At 44.0% G+C, this 24,215-nt stretch overlaps 1 protein-coding gene across 3 annotated transcripts in view; it reads right to left on the bottom strand.

Moving 5' to 3' along the window:
• Positions 1-5,292: 5,292 nt before the first annotated feature.
• Positions 5,293-24,215, bottom strand: part of LANCL2 (LanC like glutathione S-transferase 2) — a 33,374-nt gene continuing 14,451 nt past the window's right edge. For all 3 annotated transcript variants that reach the window (XM_064443825.1, XM_064443827.1, XM_064443826.1), the window contains exons 3-9: positions 22,513-22,720; positions 20,129-20,276; positions 19,378-19,524; positions 15,840-16,022; positions 13,609-13,785; positions 10,205-10,277; positions 5,293-8,463 (exon numbers count right to left, since the gene is read on the bottom strand). In XM_064443825.1, coding sequence (XP_064299895.1) covers positions 8,348-8,463; positions 10,205-10,277; positions 13,609-13,785; positions 15,840-16,022; positions 19,378-19,524; positions 20,129-20,276; positions 22,513-22,720 — 1,052 coding nt within the window. In that variant the 3' untranslated portion in view covers positions 5,293-8,347. The remainder of the gene's footprint in view (positions 8,464-10,204; positions 10,278-13,608; positions 13,786-15,839; positions 16,023-19,377; positions 19,525-20,128; positions 20,277-22,512; positions 22,721-24,215) is intronic.

The following is a 24,215-nucleotide window of genomic DNA, read 5'->3' as shown; positions in this document are numbered from 1 at the left end:
TATCTGTTGAGATTCCCCTGTTGGATTCTCTGGGTTGCCACTACTGTGTCCTCTCTCTAGCACAGCAGAGATTTTGGTGCCTCACTGACATGGCAGTGTGGTGTTTTGGCTGCAAAATAAGGTTGGTGCTAGTGGCTGGGAGCCCTGGGGATGTGTGAGGCACTCCCCTGCCCCTTTCCTGGGTGTGCCAGAGCAGGATATGGGTCGGACTCCTCACCTGCCTTTAAGATCTCACCATCTACATCAGGAAGTTGATGTAATATGTTGTGGGGATCAGTATCCTGGTTCTTTCAGAGGCATTTCATACAGGGGGTTTAAATGCCTTGAACAGGGCTTGGGCAGAATGGAAATGCTTAAGCCAAGCCACTGAGCCCAGGGGGAAGCCAGGAACATAAACGATACCCCGTTGAAGTCCTTTCTCCAGTAGTACATCCTCAAAACATGTCTAATGTACCTGTGAGGAGTCTGTGATCAGGAGGAACTTGGGCATCTCGGTGGGTGAGGAAACCTTTGAGGTCTCTGCTGCTGTGACCCTGGCAGAAATGAGACTGAGAAGAGGGTCAGTCCCTTCCTGCTGCAGTGAAATCTCCAACTACACCACTTTGATAGAAGAGGTACTACCAGGCACTCATGGTACACCTTGCCTGTAGCTCTGGTGTGGCCAGTCCTGCATAGCTGCAAGGCTTGTGCTTGTTGCCCAGGCTGTGCTGTGGGATGGGGGGGGTAACCTGTCCTTTCTGTGGCTGGGCAGTTGGTTTTCAACCAGCGCTTTTGCTGTCAATCCTGTCTCAATGAAGAACAGCAAAGGTTGTGCATGACTGGATATGCTCTGCTCTCTTTCTTCCTTGGGGATTGTGCAGGGAGAGAATGAGCAGAGGTCTTCATAGACTTGTAATGATCCTGTGATCCTTGTGTGCAGCTTGTGCCTCCAGGTACGCTGTCATCAAATTTATCTCTGAAGGGCAATATCTTCTGAGACTCTAGCTCTCAACAGGGAGTCAGCCATCAGCTTGTCCTGCAAACCTTCCCGACTGCAGGTGGGGAAGGTTTGGCCCCATTTCTGGGCATTTTTTCCAGCTGCTAGTTCTTCTACCATCGCTGGTGAGACCAAAAACCCCATTTGCTTCCCTTCCTATCAGTTGGCAGGGGGGTGCTCACCTGTATGTAGCTGCATGTGACCAACACACCATCCACCCTGCCTCCTGATGAACTCTTCAGCTAGTGCTACCCTACCTCCATCCCACCAGCTGTGTGTCTCCCAGGCCATGGTGGGGCAGGGTGTGGGCTCTGTTTATTCCTCAAGTGCTTTTCAGGTCATTAATTGGAGCAGTCTGGTTAGAGATACCAGAACACTTTGAGATTTGTTTTGGATTATGTTAAATCGATTGGCTGCCTGCTGAGCGCTACGGGTGAACTCTTGGGACAGACCTATCCCAACTCTTCCACACCCTAGAAATGCACCTCTTTGCCAGGACAGACCTTCTTAAATATTGGTTTAGGGGTCAAGCCGAGGATGAGATGGGCAGGCACTGCCTGCCTCCCCTTGCCTCCACCGTGTGTGAACCACCCTGCCCCCAGCGACAGCTATGAAACCCTGGCAGCAGGGGATAGAGGCAGACAGTGCCAGGCAGCTGGTCATGGACTGCCTGTAAAATGCAATGCAGTCTAGGAGGTGCATAAATGCTCAGCTTTATGGGTTTGGGCAGAAAATCAATCCCAATCCCTGAGTGGCTGTCCTCGACTCCTGCAGCCCCATCTTGGGTGATGGCAGTGGATGACTGGCAGGGTGGTGGGTGCAGAAAGTGCTGGCAGTCTGGGGTAGGTGCTGCACCAGGGAGTTTTTGTTTGTTTGTTTTGGGGGGGAGTGGGATGTGGGTGGCAGATGGATGGGCATGACCCAGCACCAACAAAAGGGCAGAAATGATCTGGCTTCTGTCAGTAAAGGCATGAAGTGGCACAGCCTGCAAACTTGCTGGTTAGCATTGTGTATGATGCCCTAAGTCTGTGGTGAGCTCCAAGGAGGGGCTATGCAGATGTTGGTTATCAGCCTGGGATTGATGGTGGGTTGCAGTGGTTTGAGTGGGGAGGAGAAGAACACTCTGTACCTTCTTCTTCTAACTAGCTACTGTCAGGAGTAAGCAGGGGTGCAGAGCGACTCCACAATCATGGGACGAACCTTGCAGATGCTGTGTCCTGCCTGTCCTAGGAGGCTTTGGAAATTACTTTCCTTCAGCTTCCGTGCCTTGACTTGTATGCTCCATGCATCTCCTTTCAGCCCTGCAGCAGGAGAGTGATGTCTCATTCAAGATGATTCTCCTCAGAAGAAAAGCAGCAACGAGGATTGCTTTTTTGTCCTTCAGCAGGGATGTAAAGCCTCTCTGAGCAGTCAGGCTAAAGTTTATCCGGCCACTGGCGCACAGCTCTACCTGCCTCAGGCTCACACTGAAGGCAAAGTAAATCTTCTTCCCATAAGGTACCTTCCCCCTAAGGCGCTGCTTTACCTGCTATCGAGGGAAGGCTCCATGTTAATGAGTGAATTAAGGTCGTTGCAATCTGAGGGTTCATAAAGTTTTGCTGCTGCTTCTTCAGCCTTCCAGCCAGTACGCAGCCCTGGCACTTGCTCTCAGGCCCAGGGCACCTGAGACACCTCTGCCAAGGTGTGGGCGAGGGAGCCCATCAAGGCAGTGCTGCTGGGCTGAAGTCGCTGAAGTAGCACAATCTTATTAATGGCTTTTTATTCTTGCATCTCTCCTCTACCACCACCTCCCTGGCATGACAGGGTGCCCTGTGGCTCACAGGAGAGGGGCAAATGTCACCTGCAGCATCCTACAGTGCCTTCTGTGCCTCCCAGTAATTAGCAGGCTGACACATCAGTTGTGCTGCAAATAGGCCCCGGACTGACAGGGAGGTTACCAACCCTGCCATTTCTGTTCAGGACTGCCAGGCAGCTGCGTCTGTGTTTCATTATCACTTTGGGAAAAGATAATGTAGTGACAAGCTTTTTTTTTTTTTTTGTGGGTGGGTTTTTTTCCTTTTCTTTACGGCCCTGTGACAGCTTATACTGCTGTGAAAACAAACAGCTGGGACTACATTTTCCAACCACCTCTTCAGACTATGTGAAGAAGCAAAAGGGGTATTGCTCTTTCTTCCCTACTTAAACAAAAGAAAAAATCAACCTCAAAACCCTCCGATGGGCTAGTTTTTTGTGCATATACCCAAGAACCCACTTTTTGGCATGCAGGTCAGCCAAGATGATAAAACGCCTTGTCAGATAGCAGAGCCTTGGGGGTTTTTTTCCCCCTTTTTCCATTTTCCTTTTTCTGATCTAACTCATGCATCACTGCTAATTCAGTAGGTGAGAGAAATGGGCCAGGATGTCTTTGCAGACCCTGTGGCTGTGGGAACCCTACCCACTGATGCCCTGTTGCTGAGGAGTTGAGCTGCCTTGTGAGATTTTACAGTTTATACTCTTTGACAGGGAAACTACTCCAGAGACACCATGCAGGGGAAGGCCTGGCATAAGGCTGTTCCTACAAAGCAACAGCTAGATAATAATGCTATTAAAGAGGAGAGGCACAACTGGCAGCCACCATCCCAAGCTGCCGGGTGCTGCAAGGTGAAAGGGACAGCAGAGAAAGCGGAGGGAACAGTGACAGGTTAAGCAGCCCTCTGACTCCCACCTCTACAGATGGCGGTAGCTCCTTAGCTGCACATGTGTTATTTTGGCTTTATGTAGTGAGAGAAGTCACAAGTATAGGTGTATGTTCTGCTGGTGTGGCCTCACCTTGAGTACTGCATGCAGGTTTGGGCACCACAGGATATAAAGCTACTAGGGAGTGTCCAGAGGAGGGCCACAAAGTTGGTGAAGGGTTTAGAGGAGAAACTTATGAGGAGCAGCTAAAGTCACTTGGTTTGTTCAGCCTGGAGGAGACTGAGGGGAGACCCCATTATGGTCTACAGCTTCCTCACAAGGGAGAAGGAGGAGGGGCAGGTGCTGATCTCTTCTCTCTGGTGACCAATCACAGGACCTGAGGGAATGGCAGGAAGATGTGCCAGGGGAGGTTTAGGTTGGCAATTAGGTAAAGGTTCTTCCCCCAGAGGGTGGTGGAGCACTGGAACAGGCCCCCAAGGAGGCAGTCACGGCACCAAGCCTGACAGTATTCAAGAAGCACTTGGAAAACACCTTCAGACACATGGTGTGAATTTGGGGTTGTCCTGTGCAGAGACGTGAGTTGGACTTGATGATCCTTGCTGGTCCCTTCCAACTCAGGACATTCTATGATTCTATGATGTGTCTTTATGTCTCTCTCACTCTAGTTTATCTAATAACTACAGCTGGATTTACAGCAGCCCACTTGTAGCTGTTGGCTGAAGACAGGTCACTACTGCTCCCTGCATGCAAATCATGGCTGCTGTGCCAGACAGAGGCTGGGTTCCTGCACCTGTGAATCGATGTGAAACCAATGAAAACAGATGGGGGAAAAGTGAACAATTTCACCATGAAAAAAAATGCTGCATCACCCTGATGGGACAGGGCTCAGGCAGCACGCTGCTGCCTAGCTATTACCTGGCACGTAGCACAAATGCTTCTTCCCACCTCTCTCTCTATGCTACCCTGTTTTGACCTTACAGAGAACTACTGTGCTAGAAAAGCCCCAATGTATTTATCTAGCTACAGCTGAGTTTGTACATATTATCTTCAGGTCCCCAGTGACAGACCAGAAATAATGCTATCAATTCAAAAAAGCAGCAGTTGCACTCAGTAGCAGAGGGCTATGAGTGGCACACGGGGCTTCGTGAAACAGAAATACCGCCCCTTGCTTGCAGCATACTTGGAAGTTTTCTTCTGTTAAAGTCTAGCCAGAGAAAAACATCAAGCTTTCTCAAAGCTGGAAAACAGATGTTAGTCAGCTAGACAGAGAAATTTCATACATGTGTTGTTAAAAAACAGCTAGTCATGCGTCAGGCTTTAGCTGCAAACTGTTCAACACGACCCATGGGACCAGAGAGGAAAGCAACGCTTCGCACTAAGCACCGTACACAAAAAATCACCTGGGAAAAGCAGCAGTAAAGAGGTCTTCAACGCTAGTAAAAGGTGAAGGTTAAAACCAAATGATTTGCCCACGCTCTGGCATGCATTTCACCCCGCAGCAGGACTATGAGATCGGGAGGTGGTTCAGCAGTCAGATCGGTAGGAAAGCTATTGCTACAGTGCTGGAGGGAAGTAAGGAGTACAACAGGTAAAAAAAAAAAAAAAAAAAAAAAAAAAAGATATAAAAAGAATCACACAAATAACCACCACATAGCTTGGTCTTTACTAATAAAGCCAAAGAACAAAACATCAGCATTTTTTTCCTCTTTTTCTGCCCAAAGAGCATCTCCATTTTTAACACTACTGCTTTTTGCAACAGAAGGACTATTACACACAGACAAAGCAAACCAAGGAATATTAAGACATTTTCCACATTTTAGTGTCATGTGATTTCTGAAAACAATGCTTTGATGAAATACATTTTTTCTCCTTCACACAATATCCTTTTTTAATGGGCCACCTACATACCACAACACTGTGACGAACAGAAAGGAGGAGCCACAGGGACAGTCATGTCAGGAAGACGAGGCAGACGCACTGTCAGACACTTCCCGACTCGATCCATTACGCTTCCAGTCTTGCTCAATTCCAAGAGCACTCTGCAGAGAAAGACGGTGCCAGGCCCCACCGCAGCAGAAGGCTGGCTACGGTACAGAAAGAGCTGGTAGCTGACTCGCTCATTGTTTCGATGGGTACACTCAAGCATCTGGGAGATCTGCTTGGTATTAAGCTGTTCTAAGTGTGTATATACCTATATATTTTTTAAACCAGCAAGTTTTAATTCCCCGTGGGCTCCAGACAGCCAAAATCATGTTCCACAGGTGTCATTCCAAGCTCAGCAGCCAAGGAGGCATATATGTATATAATCACTGAATGAAAAACCTGCCTGTTGACCCCCTAGCTAAGCAGTCAGTCCAACACATGCTTGGGATTTGCCGGGAAGGCTGTTGGCTTCTGTTCTGTGTTTGCAGGCAGTTCCTGCAAACCTGGCAAGCCCCTTCACCGTTAACCCACCCCACATGCTCTGCAGTTACAGTGGAAGGGAAGGAAAAAAGGGGTAGGGATGATGTGAAAAGGGGTCGGAGCTGCCATCTACCTCCTTTGTTAGAATTTCTATGAGACTTCACCCTGGACAAATTTCCTCCCTGGCTTACCTATGGGCAGGATCAGTGATCCAAAGACTGAAGAAACAGATTAGACTGTAGTGTACTTGCCATGGAGGAACCTCTCATTTGAGACAGCCTCTGCTGGCACACTCTGTGAGCTGCCTGCCGTCATCAGCTCTCACTGACCCCTCTGCTTTCTGCTGCTCTGCTCTGGTTTGATTCACCCCAGCTGCCTGCCATGCAGCATCCCCCACTCCCGCTGCCTTTCAGCATTTTGCCTCGTTCCTGACTGTATAGATGCGGCTGGGTTTCGTAGCCCCCACCTCATCTTCTGCCCTTTGCCAGAAGGGTAGAAAAGTCTCTCCCGCGGCTCCCATGTTTTAGTCCTACCTGACAAACCAGCAGAGGAGCTATGCTGTGACATTAAGCTGTCCCCACACCAGCACTGCTGCTCTTGCCCAGCAGAACTGAACGTGAAGATTATTAACATCCCAATGGATTTGACAACAGATATTATAAAGTTCAAGGAAGTCACCTGCTACCATTCAGAGATTTATGCAGGTGGAACAACGCGTCTCCAAGCCTGACTGCAAACACTGGGGCTCAGCAGATGGCCCACAGGTCACATACGTCCCAGTGCACACCTGAAAGGTCAATGTCTCTGCCATCTGCCACACTCCCACCTGATAGAAGACATCAATTAAAATAAGCACCTGAAATGACAGAGCACAGCGAGACCTGGGGGAAGGATGACAACAGAGCTTGAGGGTGTCGGAGTGTGCTACGCTTACCTTTCCCAAGCAGTAAGCATGCTTACTACCTGGAACACACAAGCCTGCTCCAAGTGTACTAACAGTATGTCCCACTTCTCCCACACCAAGAGCCTGATACTGAGGAACACCTGGAAGCAGGTCTAGTATTTCACAACCCCACTATGCTACAAGAAGAAGCAAAGCACTAGTAGCACAGTTAAAACTAAGGGCAAAGGACTACTTCTGTTTGGATTCTAAGATTAAATCGAATCAACTTCAATTACAGCCTCTAGGCATAGTTTCATATTGCTCATTAATCTTCTGCAGCCTCCACAACCAGCTGGTATTTATTGCTCCTATCATACTATATAGGCTAAATGTGCAGTGGGGCTGGGAGAGGGAGGGAAGGGCCCAGACAAATCACTGCCTTGGTTTGGGAAGAACACTCATCCCAAGTTACCAGCATGAGAAACTGCCCTGACACCCTCCCTTACTCATTTGTATACTAGGTGCTACAGGACAGGTTTATTACAAAACCGCACACAGGAAAGGAGAAGCAGTTATCTGTCCCTGCTCTGCTCTTGGCGGCAGCAGGAGGTTAGTATGGGTGACTCCACCTTCAGTTTCTTAAGCTCATGCCATGGGATGGGGTTTTGCAGAGGTTGGGGGCAAGGATCTCCACCCTGCTGTCAGTGCCTAACACACTAACCAGGTATAGGTACCAAAGGGAGCCTCTTTTTCAGGCTTTCAAAAAAACCTCACACAACAGCAGCAAAGACAAGTCAGGTCCCTTCCAACTTGTGAAGTTTCTGAAAACAGGTGGCCTCATACCTCTTCATCAAAACAGGCTCATCTCCATCACCTTAGCTTCCAGGGACTGTGGAGAAAAATATGAACATAAGAATGTTTTTCATCTCTTTTTGAAGTTGCCAGCTCACCAGTGAAGTGAGGCACTGTCCCGCAGCAAACTCTCTGGCGTAAGGTGTACTCTCTGGGTAACCAGGCCGCAGAAAGCAACACTGCTGTTGTGAGTCATGCGTGAAGGTACAGGACAGAGTTTCACACAGAGACCAGCTTTTCGCTAACAACAGAAGACTCAAATCAATGGACAACACCAATAAACGTGCAGAGCATGTCAAAGACCTGAAGACAAATACAAGGGAAGAGAGAAAGTTCAAAACTTGACTTCTCTTGTCCTATGTCTGAAGGTGTCACTTTAACCAAACTTAAATGTGGCTTCTCCCATTCATGCTCCAATGACTTCATGGTCCTTTGGGGCAGGGAGGGATGAGAAAAGGGATTTATCCATCCGTCAGTTCAGGGCCGAGTTGGTTCAGTATCAGAGGCACTAAACAGTCTCATCTCTTTTGGCATCAGTTTCCTTTCAAAATGATCTTTTAGCTGTCCTGTTCCACTTTGTTTTCCCTCCTTTGAGGTCCAAGTTCAAATGCTGGAAACTGGGAAGTCTCCGGTACTGAAATATCTGAGAGGAAGTGAATAGCTCCTGCCATGCCTAAAACATAATGAGAAAGAGATCTTTGACATTAAAATAGCACAGTTGACAGCAAAGGCAACAGTATCTGTTTGAACACCTCCTCACTAGATTTTTTTTTTTTTTTTTTTTTAACAGGTGCACTTTGGGCCTATGAAAAGGCAGGTTCTTCTGTACTTTGCCCAGGAAACCAAGTTTCACTTGAAAACATCAAAGGCAAGAACCAAGATCTCTCTGCTACCATCTTTTCAGCTGCACAACCTCAATGCTACTTCATTAAGAAAAAGGAAATCCTAATTTGGACTGTCCCTCAGCATTTGAGCAGCTCTTGCTCATCATTTCAGTGGTTAAAAAACAAAGGCAAAACTTCATTATACTTCTGATGTACAGATAATTTATTTCCTATTAGTAAAGAGGTCATCCAGAGCCTGAAGCACTAACACCAGTATCACCTAATAAAACTCTTATAGTGACAGACAACAGAGGCACCCTACAGCAGGAGAGCACACAAATACAAGCTCAGTTTTATGATCAAGCTATAATCCTATTTTATCAACAGCTAAGCACATACGAACAAAGGAACCTTCCTGAAATACAGCATCTGATGCAAATGAAATGATTAAGACAATCCTGTAAGATGCACATGCAACTTCCACTGAAAGTGTGCATGTACGTTCAGAATTTGACAACTTCAAGCACAATTTTGGCTACAACCCCCCTCCCAATTAAGAATTTTTTGTCTCAAATTTGAGACTTCTAGATTTTTGTTTAAAAATCACTGACATGTAAAAACTAAAATAAAAGCTGTATGTCAGCATTAAAGCACAAATCATCCTATTATTGGCATTACTTCACCTTCTCACAAATTTCAAAGCTCCTCTGCAACAGACTGTGTGCCTGCTTTCTCCCCCTACAAGTGCATGCAAGAGAGCTCTCAGGAATAAGAATGCTTTAACTTTTCTCCCTTAAATATTAAGACAACAACTTTGTATTTAGAAGGGATGCGTATAACTACTGCTCTCTCGTGTTCACACCTTGAATTGGTTTATTTGTAAAACAATCCCATTCAGTCTGCTGTAATTTCACATATTTGTGATAGGTGGCACACTAGGATCATTGCTCATGAAACAGCAGCGCTACTTTAAATCTTACTTGGGTCTATGATTCCTTGCTACTCTGTTTCTAAAGCATAAGGATGAGATAGGGAATAGAACATAAGCTAAAAATAAAAAAAAATACAAAGCTCTAGGAAAGTATTTAGGAACACCTCTGAACTTGCAGAAAAGCCCCTAAGAACTCTGCATTTCTTTTCTGTTCAAGTGAGTTGGGTTCATATTAAAACTAGCTTTTCCTTGGTTTAGTATTGTAGCAGAAAAGGCCTCGTTCTGACAAGCCGGCAAGTACTTTGAGACCCTCTCTGCAACACCTGCAACTAAACTGCTGCCCAGACCTCTGTCTGCTTTAAGCCAAGAGGCATCAGCACAGCAAAATTTTATTCAAGACAGACAGTGGCACTGGCTTTACACTGGAAACTGCTGAAATGCAACCAAAAGTGAAAGTTGTGATAATAAATGATTTTCTTTTGTCTTTGTCTCCCTGCCCCTCCTTCTTCTTGTAGGCAGAGGTGGGGGGCAGGGTGGGTCTATTTTTAATAGCAAAGGAACCCACCAAAGACTTCCCAACTCCTAAGCGCGTGCCAAAACTGCAAGGCTGCCCTTCTTTCCTGGACAATACAATACCATTTGCAACACCATCACTTTACCTTCAAAGAGAGAGTAAGGTCGGTCAGGAATACGACATCCATGTGCACCATATTCCAAACACCATTCAGCAAACTGGGGAAAACATTAAAAAAAAAAAGGTTTTTTTTTTTCGTTTAAGTCTGTTAAATGCAAGCTTGAGTATCTACGTATCTTTAACAGGTACTGAATGTAAAATAGTGTAAGCAGAGACAACACAGAAATAGCTGTCCGAGACAAATTTGCCCTACTTCAACTGTGACAAGGCTGCAATTAGGTTTTAGGTTATGTACTTCCACAGCACAAGTTTCAGTTTGATGACAACATAATTATGTGGGCTGTACTTAATTTCTGTTTTTGGTAAATCAACCCTGCTACATGTCAATGAAAAATGCCGTGAGAACAGATATATTCAGTTTCGAGGGCAATATTTTTCTAATACTGTAGTATCAGTTTCTAATCTGTCTTGGTGCTTAATTTATCCACATGCTCAGGTCTTAGATTTGTTAACTGCATTTTGTTTTTCTTTCACTTCCATGCACAAATTTACAGTATTAAATCTCCAGCTGCCATTGCTCAATTTCATTTATTTGCTCTCCCCAAGCTTTATGAAAAATCATTATATAGTTAGACAATTATGGTCATCAGTATTTCGCTGAAGAAGGTGGAATACCATTAAGAAGAGTTAACAGTGTCTGTCTTGTGTTTGATCAACACTGCTGCAGTACTTACATTAGAGATACATGACTTACGAACTGCATCTGGATCAATTTAATAGCAACCATCTATTTCTTCCTTATGGCTCCCCAGAGCATATGGGGGCCACAAGTTCCCCTGACATTTCTGTCCTTGAAAACAAACCACTGCTTATTCAAAATACAGTGCAAAGATTCCTGCAAAGCAAGAGCTGAGCTGTCTCTCCTCGCTCCCCCTGCAATTTGGGTAACCTTCTAGCAAACAGCTCATCCTACTAACTAGAGGGTGCCCCGGCTCTAGAGTTGGAGCTATATGGGGTATAAGCATGCCCCTGGAGCCATCAATCTGTTCAACAGGAGGATAAAGGGTGGCATCTCCTCCCTTCTTCCCCCCCCCCATTCTGTTTAAATGTTTACTGGGGGATAAATTTTCCTTCTCTTGGTAGGGGTGTGTGCGTGTATGTGAATGTCTTGAGGAAACCCAGCAAAAAACCCACAAACATTGTGGTCCACACTGTTATTAAGAACTCATTAAATATTTCTGGGCCCCAACGGGTATATAACTTCAAACCATGGTTTAATTCTCCATGTAATCTTGTCTTGTATGTGAGGACAGAACATGTTTATGTCATGTTTCTAAACTACAATCAATTCTTGCAACATCCACATCTTATTACTAGCCTTTATTATTACTGCTAGCCTGGGAACTGCAACAGAAATTAAAAAAATGCACCCCAGGCTACTGAAGCACAACCATAATTTACAAGTTCATAGCTTCAGCACAACTCACAGATCCAGTAAACCATACTAATCTTTGTTAAACCAAGGGTGAGGGCAGGCAGGGTGTAGAATCTTCTAACAGGAAGACACCTGCCATTGTTTCTCACACAGACTGAGCATGCTTGCCATCAGCAGCGGTTTAATCACAACACTGAGCAGCACAGGGCTTAAATGCTCTCTGTTGCCTGGAGTCCAGGATGCCACAGCCCCTCTCTCAGGCAGGCCAACTAGGAGTGGCTCAGCCTCCTGGGAGCCTGTCTGATAATACTGGAGAAAAGCTGCAAAACCAAAAGTGAGAAGCACACACCAGGGGTCTCTGTGAGTCAGGGCCTTTCAACCTCTTCTGGTTCATTTGTGAAGCAGTTTCCTGGCTCCTGAGAGGTAACCAGGCATTCCTGGCCAGACTCCTTCCCCTGGGCCTCGTGTTTTCAGAGTGAGCAAACACCCCTGGGAGAGGAGCCATCTAGTTCTCAGTTACGTGCCTTTAGGTACCAACATAACTGCACACTTGCTTCCATGCATACTCTGGCTCAAAAATAAAAGATTTCAAGAATGCCAGACCAGCAAATTCCTCTGCCTGTTTCAAGATTTCCCCCGCAAGAGCCCGAAGGGGTTGACTGAGTGCCGGCAATGCTAAAATGCAGACTGGCTGCCAGTATGCTGCCAGACCTGACTATGCTGAGCACCTCCAGCAAACTGGTCCCTGTGCCCCATCTTCCTTCTCAAAGCGACTTCAGGCATGTAACCCGAGTGTCTTCCTGTTTTGGCTTTGAAATAGATATGCTTGCTTTTCTCTAGGTTGGTATAGAAGAACGTCAGGGCTCTCTTGGGCCAGAAATGCAACACCAACAGGAGTTGCCAACACTGCACAGAGCCACAGAAAATGTACTAGCATGGAGGATGACAGGGAAAGCCTGATAGCTGTGCCGACAACAGTGCCAGCTTGGTGCTGTGGCTCACCTCAGCTGTGGGTGAGTCCACATGTAACTAAGTCACACATTTGCTGCAGGAGTGCAGGGTTTATTACATGCTCTGGGATGCAGGTATGCTTACAGGTATCCTCATGGTGTGATGCTTTGGTAAATGTGAGATGAAGAGCAACTTTTTAAAGCTCTGCTGATGGAGGACAGGCTGACACTGGAGGCGAACACAATAGCTTTATGTATGGCCAGTGCTCATCTAAAAGCACCTAAGAAGCAACTCATCGAATTTCCCATTGCAATACTTTTTAAAAGGCCTCAGCTAAATAGCTGTGTATGCAATATGAAACCTAAGATCAGTGAATTAAGCTGGAAAAAAAACCAACAAAACAAACCAAAACCAAACCAAAGTCTTATGAGATGAGGAAACAGAGGCAGGGAAAGCTTTCCCCTTTGGTAACTGCTAGCACAGTCAGAGCTGATAGCAGAACCTGGACAATTCCAGTGGAAAAATTCTGAGTGTGTCTTTCTCTGCAATTTGTATTAATGAAAAAAATCAAAGTGCGCAATTTAATAGCTGCAATTCAGAGCTTTAAAAGCCCCAGACACTAGTCTGAAAACAAATAATTACAAAAGACTACAAACAGTATCACTTGAGGAGTTGAAGATGACAGTGGATGTCTCAATGGAGTAATTAGCACCACATAACATTAGCCTGTTATTGTTCAAGCAGGCTGATTTTCAGACTCTATTTTCTTCTGAATACATGTTTAGTTCCTCCTCCCTTACAGAACATTTGTGCATTTCACTCTGCATATTAAGATGGTGCATGCCCCACATACGCAGCTGAAGCTGTCCAGTCCAGGTGTGAGTAAACGGGAGCAAGTGACAGAACCCTGTTGCCCCACCCAGCTGCACAGCCCGCCAGCTCTAGCTCTAGCACACAACAGCCTACTCCAATCAGTTTACTCTTGCATGGGTGTTATGACATGAAAGGGAACAGTAATTTTGCTGGGATGCTGCAGAGCTCACCTTGCAAGCTCGGTAGAGGTACTTTTTGTCCTGAGTTAGGTTATAGAGAGACAAGAAGGAGTAGCCATTACCAGCAGTACCATGGCAGATCCCATATCCTTTTCTCAATAAACCCCTCTGCCAGATGACATCACTACAATCCATAGCATCTTTCAAGTATTTATCCTCTTTAAAAGTCTGTGGAAAAAAAAAAAACCAGAGAATAAACACACATAAATTGAAGTTCTAATGGAAAAAAAAGGAAGCTGGACCCAAGAGATGTTTCGCTGTTGGAGTGGGTTTTTTCCATATAATATTTATTTTGAATTTTAATAATCCATTCATCCAACCTTAACAATTCTATGATTCTATGATCAGAGACTTTCCTTTCTTTTCTAAGTTGTTTCTCCTATCTCTGCATGGAAGAAGAAAGAACTTCAAGTTTTTGTTTTTGAAATCAGGACCCCAAAAGAAAAACTCAAGTTCAAGGCCCTTGTTTCTACAACCTAAAACCTATTTGAAGGGTACACAGTTCTTTTTTGCTTCTCCCCTCCATTCCCAAACTACAACATCATTTGATTTGAAATACAGAAATATAATTCTTGCCTCCAAGAAACGTAACACAGAATACTGGCCACCAAATCTGGTCCTAAATGGGCTATGTCCTGGTCTTCCTGAGTAATTCTTCCTGGTTACTCACCATCTGCCTTCAACTCCTTGTCAAAAATGCACAAGAATATCTCTCTGCACAGCACAGGGCTCTTTTCTCTGTCACAAGTACAATTAGGAACACTCCATTACCTTAATCAGTATTTGTACTGGAAATACTCAGAAGCACTAGCCAGTTTGGGCGAAGGACCAAACTCGCAAAGTTTATTGAAACTGCTGAAGTGCATTTTGGACACAGAGAGCAGAAAACAAAAGCAAGTAATTTAGCTGAACACCACCAGACTTCCACCTTCATAAGGCTACTTTTCTGCTCCCCTTTGCCTAAGTCACTCTGCAGATCAACAAGAAAAAAAAAAAAAAAGAATAACTGATGCACTACTGTAGACTTAGTCCTTTAGAGACAGCATCTCCTGCCAGGCTATTTACTAAGGTAATAGAAGCAATTAACATGCAAGGTTCTGAAATCTACAAGCTTGATAAAGAAAGTCCCTCTGTCTGAACAGGGTTTGTCAGCTACTTAGCTGTAACATTTTTAATTAAGGCCTGGCAACAGCATTTGATTTCCAGGACAAACATTGCTGTCTGTTATCAAAAGTCCCTGTGCTTGGTATGAAAGCATAGGCAGCAAAACATACTCCAATTTTTCTTATCACGTTTTCAAAAAGCAGAACATAAAGAGTAAAAGAAAAGCATCATATGCCCCATCCCCTAAAAAATAAAAAGAGGCCAGAAAGGAGGCTGCTAAACAGAACTTGGTCCTATCTCTCTTATCTCCTGCAAAACATTTTGTGCTGGGGAAAGCATTGCATTGACAGAGAAGGTGGGGGGAAGAAAAAAAAAGAAGTCTACAAAGTAAAAGCAACTGTGACTGCTGCTACATTGAGCAATGCTGTAAGAGATTTACAGTTCACATTTCAGGTAGCAGCGAGAGTAATTATTCCATAAACCAAGCCTGCTTTTCATCAGCCCACCCAGAGGCCGACCAGGGAATCTGCCAAGGAGGGCTGTCAAAAGCAAGAATCAATCTGCATAAATTTAATTAAATGGCATACTTTCAAATGTCATGCAAATCAGAAGTTCACAACACAAGAGAGATAGCAAACCTAGTTAAGGATGGAGAAGAGCAAACAGTAGGCTGTGGCAGCTCAGCAGTTATATTTATGCCCTAGAAGGGGCCTGGGATCTTTGCTCTGACATTAAGTTCTCAAGAGCTATATCTTAATAATGGAGTAATTTATGGAAGACATTCTTTGGCAAGATGCATGAACCTATGCATTTGAAAACCAACATAATTCTTAAAACTCTTGGGATGAAGATTCAAAGAATTTAGGTCAATGTTCTCGCACCCAGGACTTCAACATCAAATTGTTTAAGCACTTGGCCCTTTTCCAAGAAAGCCTGATGTCTAGTAACTACTAACACCCTGAGAAGTAATTTTACCTAGGTTTTTAGGTGCCTAGCCTAAGGTTCTGGCTTGAAAGTCTAGATCTAGAAGACATAAAATGCAAGCCTTACAATCTAACAGGTCTGCATACAGGTCTCTCTGTAAAAACAGAAGTCTATATGAACACAAAATTATTCACCTTATAAGCTTGCATAAGCATGTGGATGACTCCGGGGGCGCCATGGCACCAGTGAACCAGTCTATCAGTCTCATTGCTCAGTGATGATGGGTAATTCCCAGATCTGAATTTTTTATGACGCACATAGTCAATGCTTGGCTTTACCAGCTCTGCCAGAGTCTCCTGGTCCACGTTTGCAACTGGCTAAAGAAAACATTAAAAAAAAACCAAACCATCACCAAAACCATAAACAGAAGTAGTAATATCAACACTTAATGCTATGATCTATTTTCAAGTATCCTACATACGTGCCCTTGATCCAAATACTCTGAATCACTTCATATGGATGTAATTAATGTCTGCTTACAATACCCTTGTGAAGGCATTTTTACAGCTACTGTAGAGACAAAGAAATTGGGGCACCATGTTGTTACCTGTCGTACTGGAGGTGACACATAAAGACTACGGAAGAACTGACAACAGTATACAGATTTCAAGACTCCAAGGCCTCTCTTTATACCTTAAAATAGAACACTTACAGGAGAAAGATGGTTTTATGGATACATTGCTCATAATACACAGTTAAAACACAATAGATTACACATTTTGTTTTAAAAATAACTAACGTAGACAAACCTGTCCTATTTCTCAATATATGAAGAAGAGTGTATGTTGTGGCATACCTGGCAAGGGTTTATGAAGTTTAAAGTTTTCCATCATAAACAAAACTCCCTGAAACTATGAGCTTTAAAACTTCATCTCCAATTTCAGAAGCAATAGCTACTTCTCCAGGTAGCTAAACATCTTTGTACTACAAACTCATCCTTAGATTGTTCTTCTGAATTTTCTATCTCATTTCTTCTATTTAGTTTACATCCTTGCCAAAAGGAGAATATATCCATCAACCTGCACTCTCCTTTTAAGTAATGGTTTAGAAACTGAGTATCTGTTGGGTCTGCAGCTGTTCTTAGTTGGCATTCCCTCCTCTTACCAGTCCATTTTACAGTATTTTCATAACAAAGCTCTCTATTTTTACAGAGCCTACATGATTTCCAGAATTCCTGCAAGCTGTGGGAACAACTGCAGAAACTGGAGCCTCCAGGAGCCTAATAACTGAGCCTATTTTTAAAAATAACTTGTCTTTGTTGCTGACTCGATGCCATACAATTTCACTGTTTCCTACCAGCTCCAGCACACTTGCATTCAAGACTTTCAATACCTGTATTTTCAGTAATCTGAAAAAAACCCAAAAGCCTCTATTTCACCTCAGCCAGGAAACCTTTGCCAGACTTCTACCTACCAGGCCCCTCAGGCAAACTCCACCTCTGCACTTTTTTGAGTAGAATGGAAACCTTCACACTGCTGATCAGAAGCACACCAGAATACACATCAGCTTATCATGAAGAACACCCCAGAGCTGATCAGCCCTCACTCAGATGCTGATCTGTGGCATTGGGAGGCTCTGAGGAAAGCTTTGTTTCAGGGCTCTGATTTCACGCTGCACCCCTGCAGCAGAAGGCAAAGCAGATGGGCACCAGCAAAATATGCCTTCAGCCTTGAACTGTGCAAGGCAAACCCAGCACGTCTGCCCTTGGGAGGTAAGTCTAAGAAGAGCAGAACTCTTTACAAACCATCTTCTCACCTTGTGCTTCTGGAAAGGTCTGAGTACAAGATCTGCCCAAGCTGCTGAGGCTCCCAGCACCTCCTTCCAACAGCAGAAAAGTAACCTACAAGTATGTCTCCTGACTCTCTGGCCAAGGGCTATGATACGCAGACAGACATTTTTGCCTCAGGATTAGTGAAGGGGATTACGATTAGAGATGCCCTAGCTCACACTTCAGAATTACCCCTCCACCTCCTGGATGAGATATTTAACACTGCTGAGGTCTTATTCTTCCGGTAGTCTTTCACAAGTAAATCCAGCAATACATTTTTCCCCATAGAAGTGTTGTAGAGAAATGATGACCAGTGACCTTCACATCTCAGGTGCTATGTTGGATGCCCTTTTTTTTTGTTATCGGACATTCACTCAACAAACCAGCTTCTGAATTCTCTGCCGAAAATACAGAACTATTCTCCTTATTTGGCGTGGGAGGGTTGGGGAAAGGATGGATTCTGATGCGCCATCTTCTTCTGCAGTGGATGACTCAACTCTGCATGACTCACAATATTTAATGTACGGTGAAAAGACAGTAATCTAATGCTGCATAAACAATGGCTTTGTGGTAATTCTTAAAACCAGCAATTATATGTAAAGAAAAAGATAGTTACGATTTTAACATGTAGACAGAGTAGCTTCTGCTTAAACCAAAAAGCACTGTGCAATTATTTCTGCTACCAGTCTTGAATAGTAAATGAAGGATGGATCCTTTAAAGAGGCTTCTTTAAAGGACCAGATGTTTCTCAGAAAATCTAGCAGAGCCAGGGAAGGAAAAATGGAAGCCAGGAAGCCACAAGGGCGCAGACCACCTTGTTGAAGAAAGCAGGAAGTAAAGATAAAGGCACAGAGCAGCCTGAAGCCCCAGTGAGATGGTCGCTGCAAAAAAATGGCTGTAGTGAGGTTAAGACATGCCCCCAGGCAGCAGAGCAGTGGCTGCTTCCACAGCAAAGTCAGCAGCTTTAGCCTCAGCTACTGGTGGAAGTGGTGTGAGCTAATCTGAAACGGGCGGGGAGAAGTCACAGCATCTTTTGCAAATGAGGAATGGCTGAGCAGCGGCAAAACCAAATACCAGCTCAGTCACCTCTGCAGTGAATATCTATACGCAGCTTCAGGCTGTGAGGATGTACAATCCTTCTACTGGCCTTGAAGAAAAGTCATTCTGCATGAACTGGTAAGAAAATTAACATTTACAAAGTTGCACAGACTGGTAGCACCTATAAAAACCAGGAACAGGTACAATTAAAATATTGTAGCAATATGGCCATTTCTGTAATGAATCTTAAGGCCCTTTTTCCAGATTGAACAACAGAAATAAGATACACAGGTTTGTTTTGAAAAACATCAAGGGGGGAGGGGAATAAGGAAGAGGGGGAACATCTAAAGAATGAAAGCATACTGAAGACTAATATGTGATTAAGGATAGTCTTCCAAAAGCTTTAAGACAGTGGAAAAAAAAATCTCTGGAGAAGAGAGGAAGGGCATGGAGGGCAGGTGCACTCATTTAAAAATAGAAAAAAATTGAAGTGTGATGGATGGTGAGTAAGTGAATATTTAGCTTTTCTAACTGCAGGCACCAAAAAAATACATATGAGGATGAGGGAAGGCACCTAACTGCCTCTGTTAAGGATAGGAAACTTCAGCTCCTGGAACACTGGTGGTCTGAACCACAACTCAAGGGTTAATTCACTCTAATATGAGGATACCTGAGTTCCAGTTTTCTTCTGGTGCCAGGGTCTGAGCTAGCATCTCTGCACAGTTCTGTGCTGCAGAGTCCAACTCCAAATTGTGAGACCCTGACCCGGCACAATGCTGCACATGCATGAAAGCTGAAGATAAGATCCTCTGATGCAAAACAAGAAATCACTGGTGTTTCACCCAGCCCACAGAAGACACTCTTACCTGCATGAGCATGTAATAGATCCCAGCCACTCCATGGGCTGCTCCAACGTATTGCTTCCTGTGCCACTGGTACAACAGAGGACAACGGTCTGTTTTCCGTTCCTCCTTCGAAAAGTTTTTTCCTGATTCAATAATAGCGTCTATTACCTAAGAAAGAGAATACACCCCTTCTGTCTGTTTTGCTTGCTTTAATTCAGAGGGTTTTGCATTGTCATGATTAAAACCACAGTAAAGAATAAGCCACAATAAACAGCGATAGGATGATGATATTCATTTGGACTTGAGTGTTGAGGTAGAAATGGAATTTTTCCTAAATGATGGAATCACTTATATTTCTAAGAACAGAAATTTAATATAAAAATATTTTATTTCTAGGCCTGCCTTCTCTGATTCTGCAAAAGGGTTGTGCATCTTCCCCACACTGAATTCTCCTTCTTTTCACTTAAACACTTCCACACTTCTTTCTTAAGGTTTTTCATAACAATTTCTCACCTTCAGATGCTCCAGAACTAGTTACACATTAGATCCATTTCCATGGCCAGGCATGGACCTACTCACACTGGCCTGTCTCAGTCCCAGCTAGGCAGTAGGGAAAGGGGGAAGAGATTGGAGGGAGGGATGAGACAGAGTTCCCAGTTCTAGGTCCCTCTCCTCTCCAGCCTCCCTCTCTTAATCCCTTGAATTATGTGAAGGGGTGATTCCAGTTCATCATCACTGATGCTGCAGCACTGGAGAGAGAAAAGAGTCTTACCTCTTTGATAACAGACTGTGGGACAGTGTCCGGACTGATTTCAGTGTTCAGGTACAACAAGGCATATAAGTAACCTGCCCTGCCATAAAGCAGCTCATCTGGAAGTTCAGCATCTGTGCTTATGACTGTCCTTTGGAGCTGCAACAACCTGCATCAGACAAGGAAGGTGGGGAGGGAAAGCATCTTATCTAGAGACCGTACTGGACTACGTATTGCACAAGCCATTAACCAAACCAGAAGCAGAATGAGCACCGAAGCCCCAGCACTTCCCCCCCGTCATCCACCATTCAGCTGGCTGCCAGGTTTACACACAGGAGCTCTGCATGCTGGCCATCCCTGACAGACAGGCAACACAGAGCCAGAGCCAGGCAAGTATTAGTGCAACTATCAGGTTCTTTTTTGCAGACAGGAACAGATGTATGAGTGCAGGGTGGGGGCTGGATGAGGCTGGAGAACTACTCCAACAAATAGGGAGCACCACCTGGAGCCTCTGGGAATTTCACCTAAGCAAGGACCCTTAATTGTAGATTGTGTAAGAGAGAAATAACAAAAACAAAAAACCCTGACACCACTATTCAGCACTCCCCCTCCCTAGACAACACGTCTCAAATGTTTAGCAGCTCAATTTTGATAAGGGCACTGCTATTATGCACATGTGTTTTGCTTGCCATTAGCAATGGAAAAATATCTTGGGCTAGCCATCACAACTCTCATTTGCTCCAAAGGGACTCCTTGCTATTACTCCAACAGCCTGCATTAGAATTGAGGTGGAGCAGAGATCCATTTTCCTGCCCACTCCTTCCCTGTCTCTTCTGATCTTTTGTGATTAAATTGGCACTAGATGAAACTGTGGAGACAACTGCATTTTAAACTGGGGGAGGTGGCAAGACAATCTGGATTACAACCAAGTTCAATTCCCAGATCACCCCCAACAGCTATTACTTGGCAGAAATGTTAGTGCTAACTTCTTGCTGGAGCAACACACTGACCCCAACGGCTTGTTTACGCTGTTACTGCCTAATACCACAGAAAAGCCACTAACAAAACAAAACAAAAAAAGTTTTATATTATCATTCCTTTCTTGGAACTACTCTTTGGACTTGGAACTATATTCTTTTCTGATAAACTGTCCACTGTTAAGATTTATTATTCAAATCATCTGACTAAAGCGTCACAACATAGAAAGCTAAAAGTGCAGTCATAGATTACATTTTGACATTTATAATGTACCACTCAGCTGGTGTCATGAATATATTTGTAAACAAAAAAGGAAGAAAAGGAACAAATAATCAAACTAACCTCCTTTTCAGTCCTCCTCCTAGAAATGATTTTCCAAACAGAGGTGACACTAGAAGATTTACTGCTAATCTCATTTTGCTGTACTTATGCTTCATGCCTTACAGCAACACTGCTTTCCTAGCTGCACCCAAAATGACATGCTCAAGTTTACTGCCAGTTCTAAAAGCAAAAAAAACCCAAGCCTACCACCCATTTCAAAACTGAAACATTCATTCAGGAACAGCAGCAGAGATTAATCCCATTAGGATTCTAGGTTAGAAAGAGACCAATTATATTTCTTAATATAAACTAGGGTGGAAATGAGAACACAAGGCTAGTCCACAAATTCTGGCGGCATAAGGCATGCTGCTGGGCTACTAGCAGGTGGATTGCTGGTGCCAAATGCAAACCCCACAGGGCTCCAGTGCTTCCAGCCCTTGCCTGGACAGCAGTCAGCTCTATACCAGCAAAGGGAGAGTTAGTTCCCTAAGGAAGCTCTACATCTAAATGGGACTTCTCAAGACATTTGTTACATCTAGATTACTTTGAAAAGCGGCTGGAATTTTTTTCAGGCTATCCTTCATGTGCTCTGACTGAATTAAAGCCTTTCACAGTTCAGCAAATTCCTCCTCTTTGGTTTATTAAATCTTTGTTACATATCAATCCGATGTACTACGTTTCTGTCTGGATGTTTCCAGATGGCAGCAGTGTACATGTTTTGTAATGAATCCACAACTAAGACCCACGCTTTACAGGAAGCATCACATACTGCACAAGCACTACATATTGCCGATGACAAGCGTGCGGCTTTTGTTAAATGTCACTTCAATGTGACAAAATCAAAACGTGCATGCACTACAGATACATCCAGGACATCCTGTCCGTACAGCGATAGAAGACTCAAGATAACCTGCTAAACGGGAATGAAGTGTAAGCCAGCTTTAATAAAGATAAAGCCTAATTTGTATTCTTCTACCAAAAATGTATCAGGGGAGGAAGTGTCTCAATTTTTTAATCCTGTCCTCCAAAACTCCACTTGCTAACATTACTGAAACAATGCTCTCTACAAATGAAGGGCACAGCATTTTCCACCATCAGCCACTTACTTGGCAACACATTCTTTAGATTCACTGTCGTTTTTCAGCTTGTGATAAACCACTGCACCCACTGCCAGTGGCCCAGCGTCACCACAGAGGAAAGTAACTCTTCTGCCATTCAGATTGCGAAGGATTCTCTTCACATAATCAAGAGATCGCTGCAAATGGCCCTGGTTTTTTGTGACACGGTACAGTTGCAGATATAAGAGGGCAATACCTGGAACAACCACATGAAAAAGAGATAGTCATATTCCCCTCTTTAGTGCCTCTGAACCAGTAACGTAAATGCAAATAGGTATTTGGGCAATCAAAACATGTCAGTCAAGGGTCCTGGCTTATGAAATGGGAAGGTATCAGGCAACCTATCCTGATTACATTTCAATTTGGAATGTGACAAAAATAATTTAAAAAACCCCAAACAAACTTATCAGACTGAAGCCCAATGGTAGACTCAATCTGCAGAGAATGAAGAAAATTCATGACACAGGCACCAATGGTTGGTGAAGAAATCACTGAAGACTCAAAACCATGGGCTAACAAGTGTGTATACAACCAAGTATACTGACTGTACAATACTCATCTATTGTATGCATGAATTGACTTATTTTCCATTTGATTTGTAAAAAGATCTTTCGATGAGTCTTTGGATTCAACCTGCCAAGTTCTTTATAACTCTTAAATGTATTTCCCAATAAAATTATACATTACTACAAGTTAAGCTGGTTTGTAAAAGCCAAAAAGCAAAAAAGTCCTCAGAGGATGCTAGAAGGTAATATCAAGCTTCACTCCATTAAACTCATTACACAGTTTTCAGTTAAAACAAAACCCAACCAAACCTTAAAAATTGCAACAATGTAGACTGGATAAAGTGAAACAAATCCATCTAAGTGGGTGTTTATTAGCCAATTGCAAACATACATGTGCAGAAGCAAAACATTTTACTCCAGACCCTACTGCATCTCAGACTTGCTTCTGACAGGGAGGGCACTCTCCTAAGCCACAACTAAAACCAAATATACACAAGGCCCACTTAGCTCCACAGAGAGGCTACCTGAGGAGTACAAGAACAGCAGCACCACAAGAGCGCTGGCACCTCCTCAGATGTTCCCCAGACTGGCTTTGAACAGGCCTTTCTAGATGAGTCCAAGAGGAGAGCCACAGAGCTCGGTTAACCCAATTCAGTGGCACAGGAACTTGTGGGCTGTTTACTGGGATTTCTGTAACCTTTTTTAATGTTGCAACAAATGTGTAGGTATCTGTGCTTGATCAAGGGATGGTCAGAAAGTAGCCATGAGGCCCAGTTCATCCAATCCTTCCTTGTGCAACACCTTTGAAGTGGCTCCTCCTAGATGTACAAAGAGTACGTGTATAAGCAAGATGGACTCTAATATGAGTCCTACAACTGTTACGTGCCAACAGCATGCGCTCCAAGATTTTAATGTTTCACAAAGCTCAAGCCAATGCTCAGGACAGTGCACTGTCTAGACTTTGTATATAACAAGCAGGGCAGTTGTTTTCAGCGCTGCTTTTATCTTCTGATTTGCACACTAGCAAAATGCTGCAAGGAACAAGTTTGGGAATAAAGTTACTTTCACTAAGTTTTTTTAAAAGCCAGATCATTTAAGTATTTTTAGCCAGGAGTCAATTCCACAGAAGCCTTGAAAGAAGTTTACAACTTGGAAGAGAGATTACGGTGATCTAGGAAAGCAGGA

The sequence above is a fragment of the Phalacrocorax carbo genome, chromosome 2, assembly GCF_963921805.1.
Source record: "Phalacrocorax carbo chromosome 2, bPhaCar2.1, whole genome shotgun sequence".
In the NCBI taxonomy this organism is placed as follows: domain Eukaryota; kingdom Metazoa; phylum Chordata; class Aves; order Suliformes; family Phalacrocoracidae; genus Phalacrocorax; species Phalacrocorax carbo.
The sequence above is the reverse complement of the archived record's forward strand: the minus strand, read 5'-3'. Positions and strand labels throughout refer to the sequence as shown.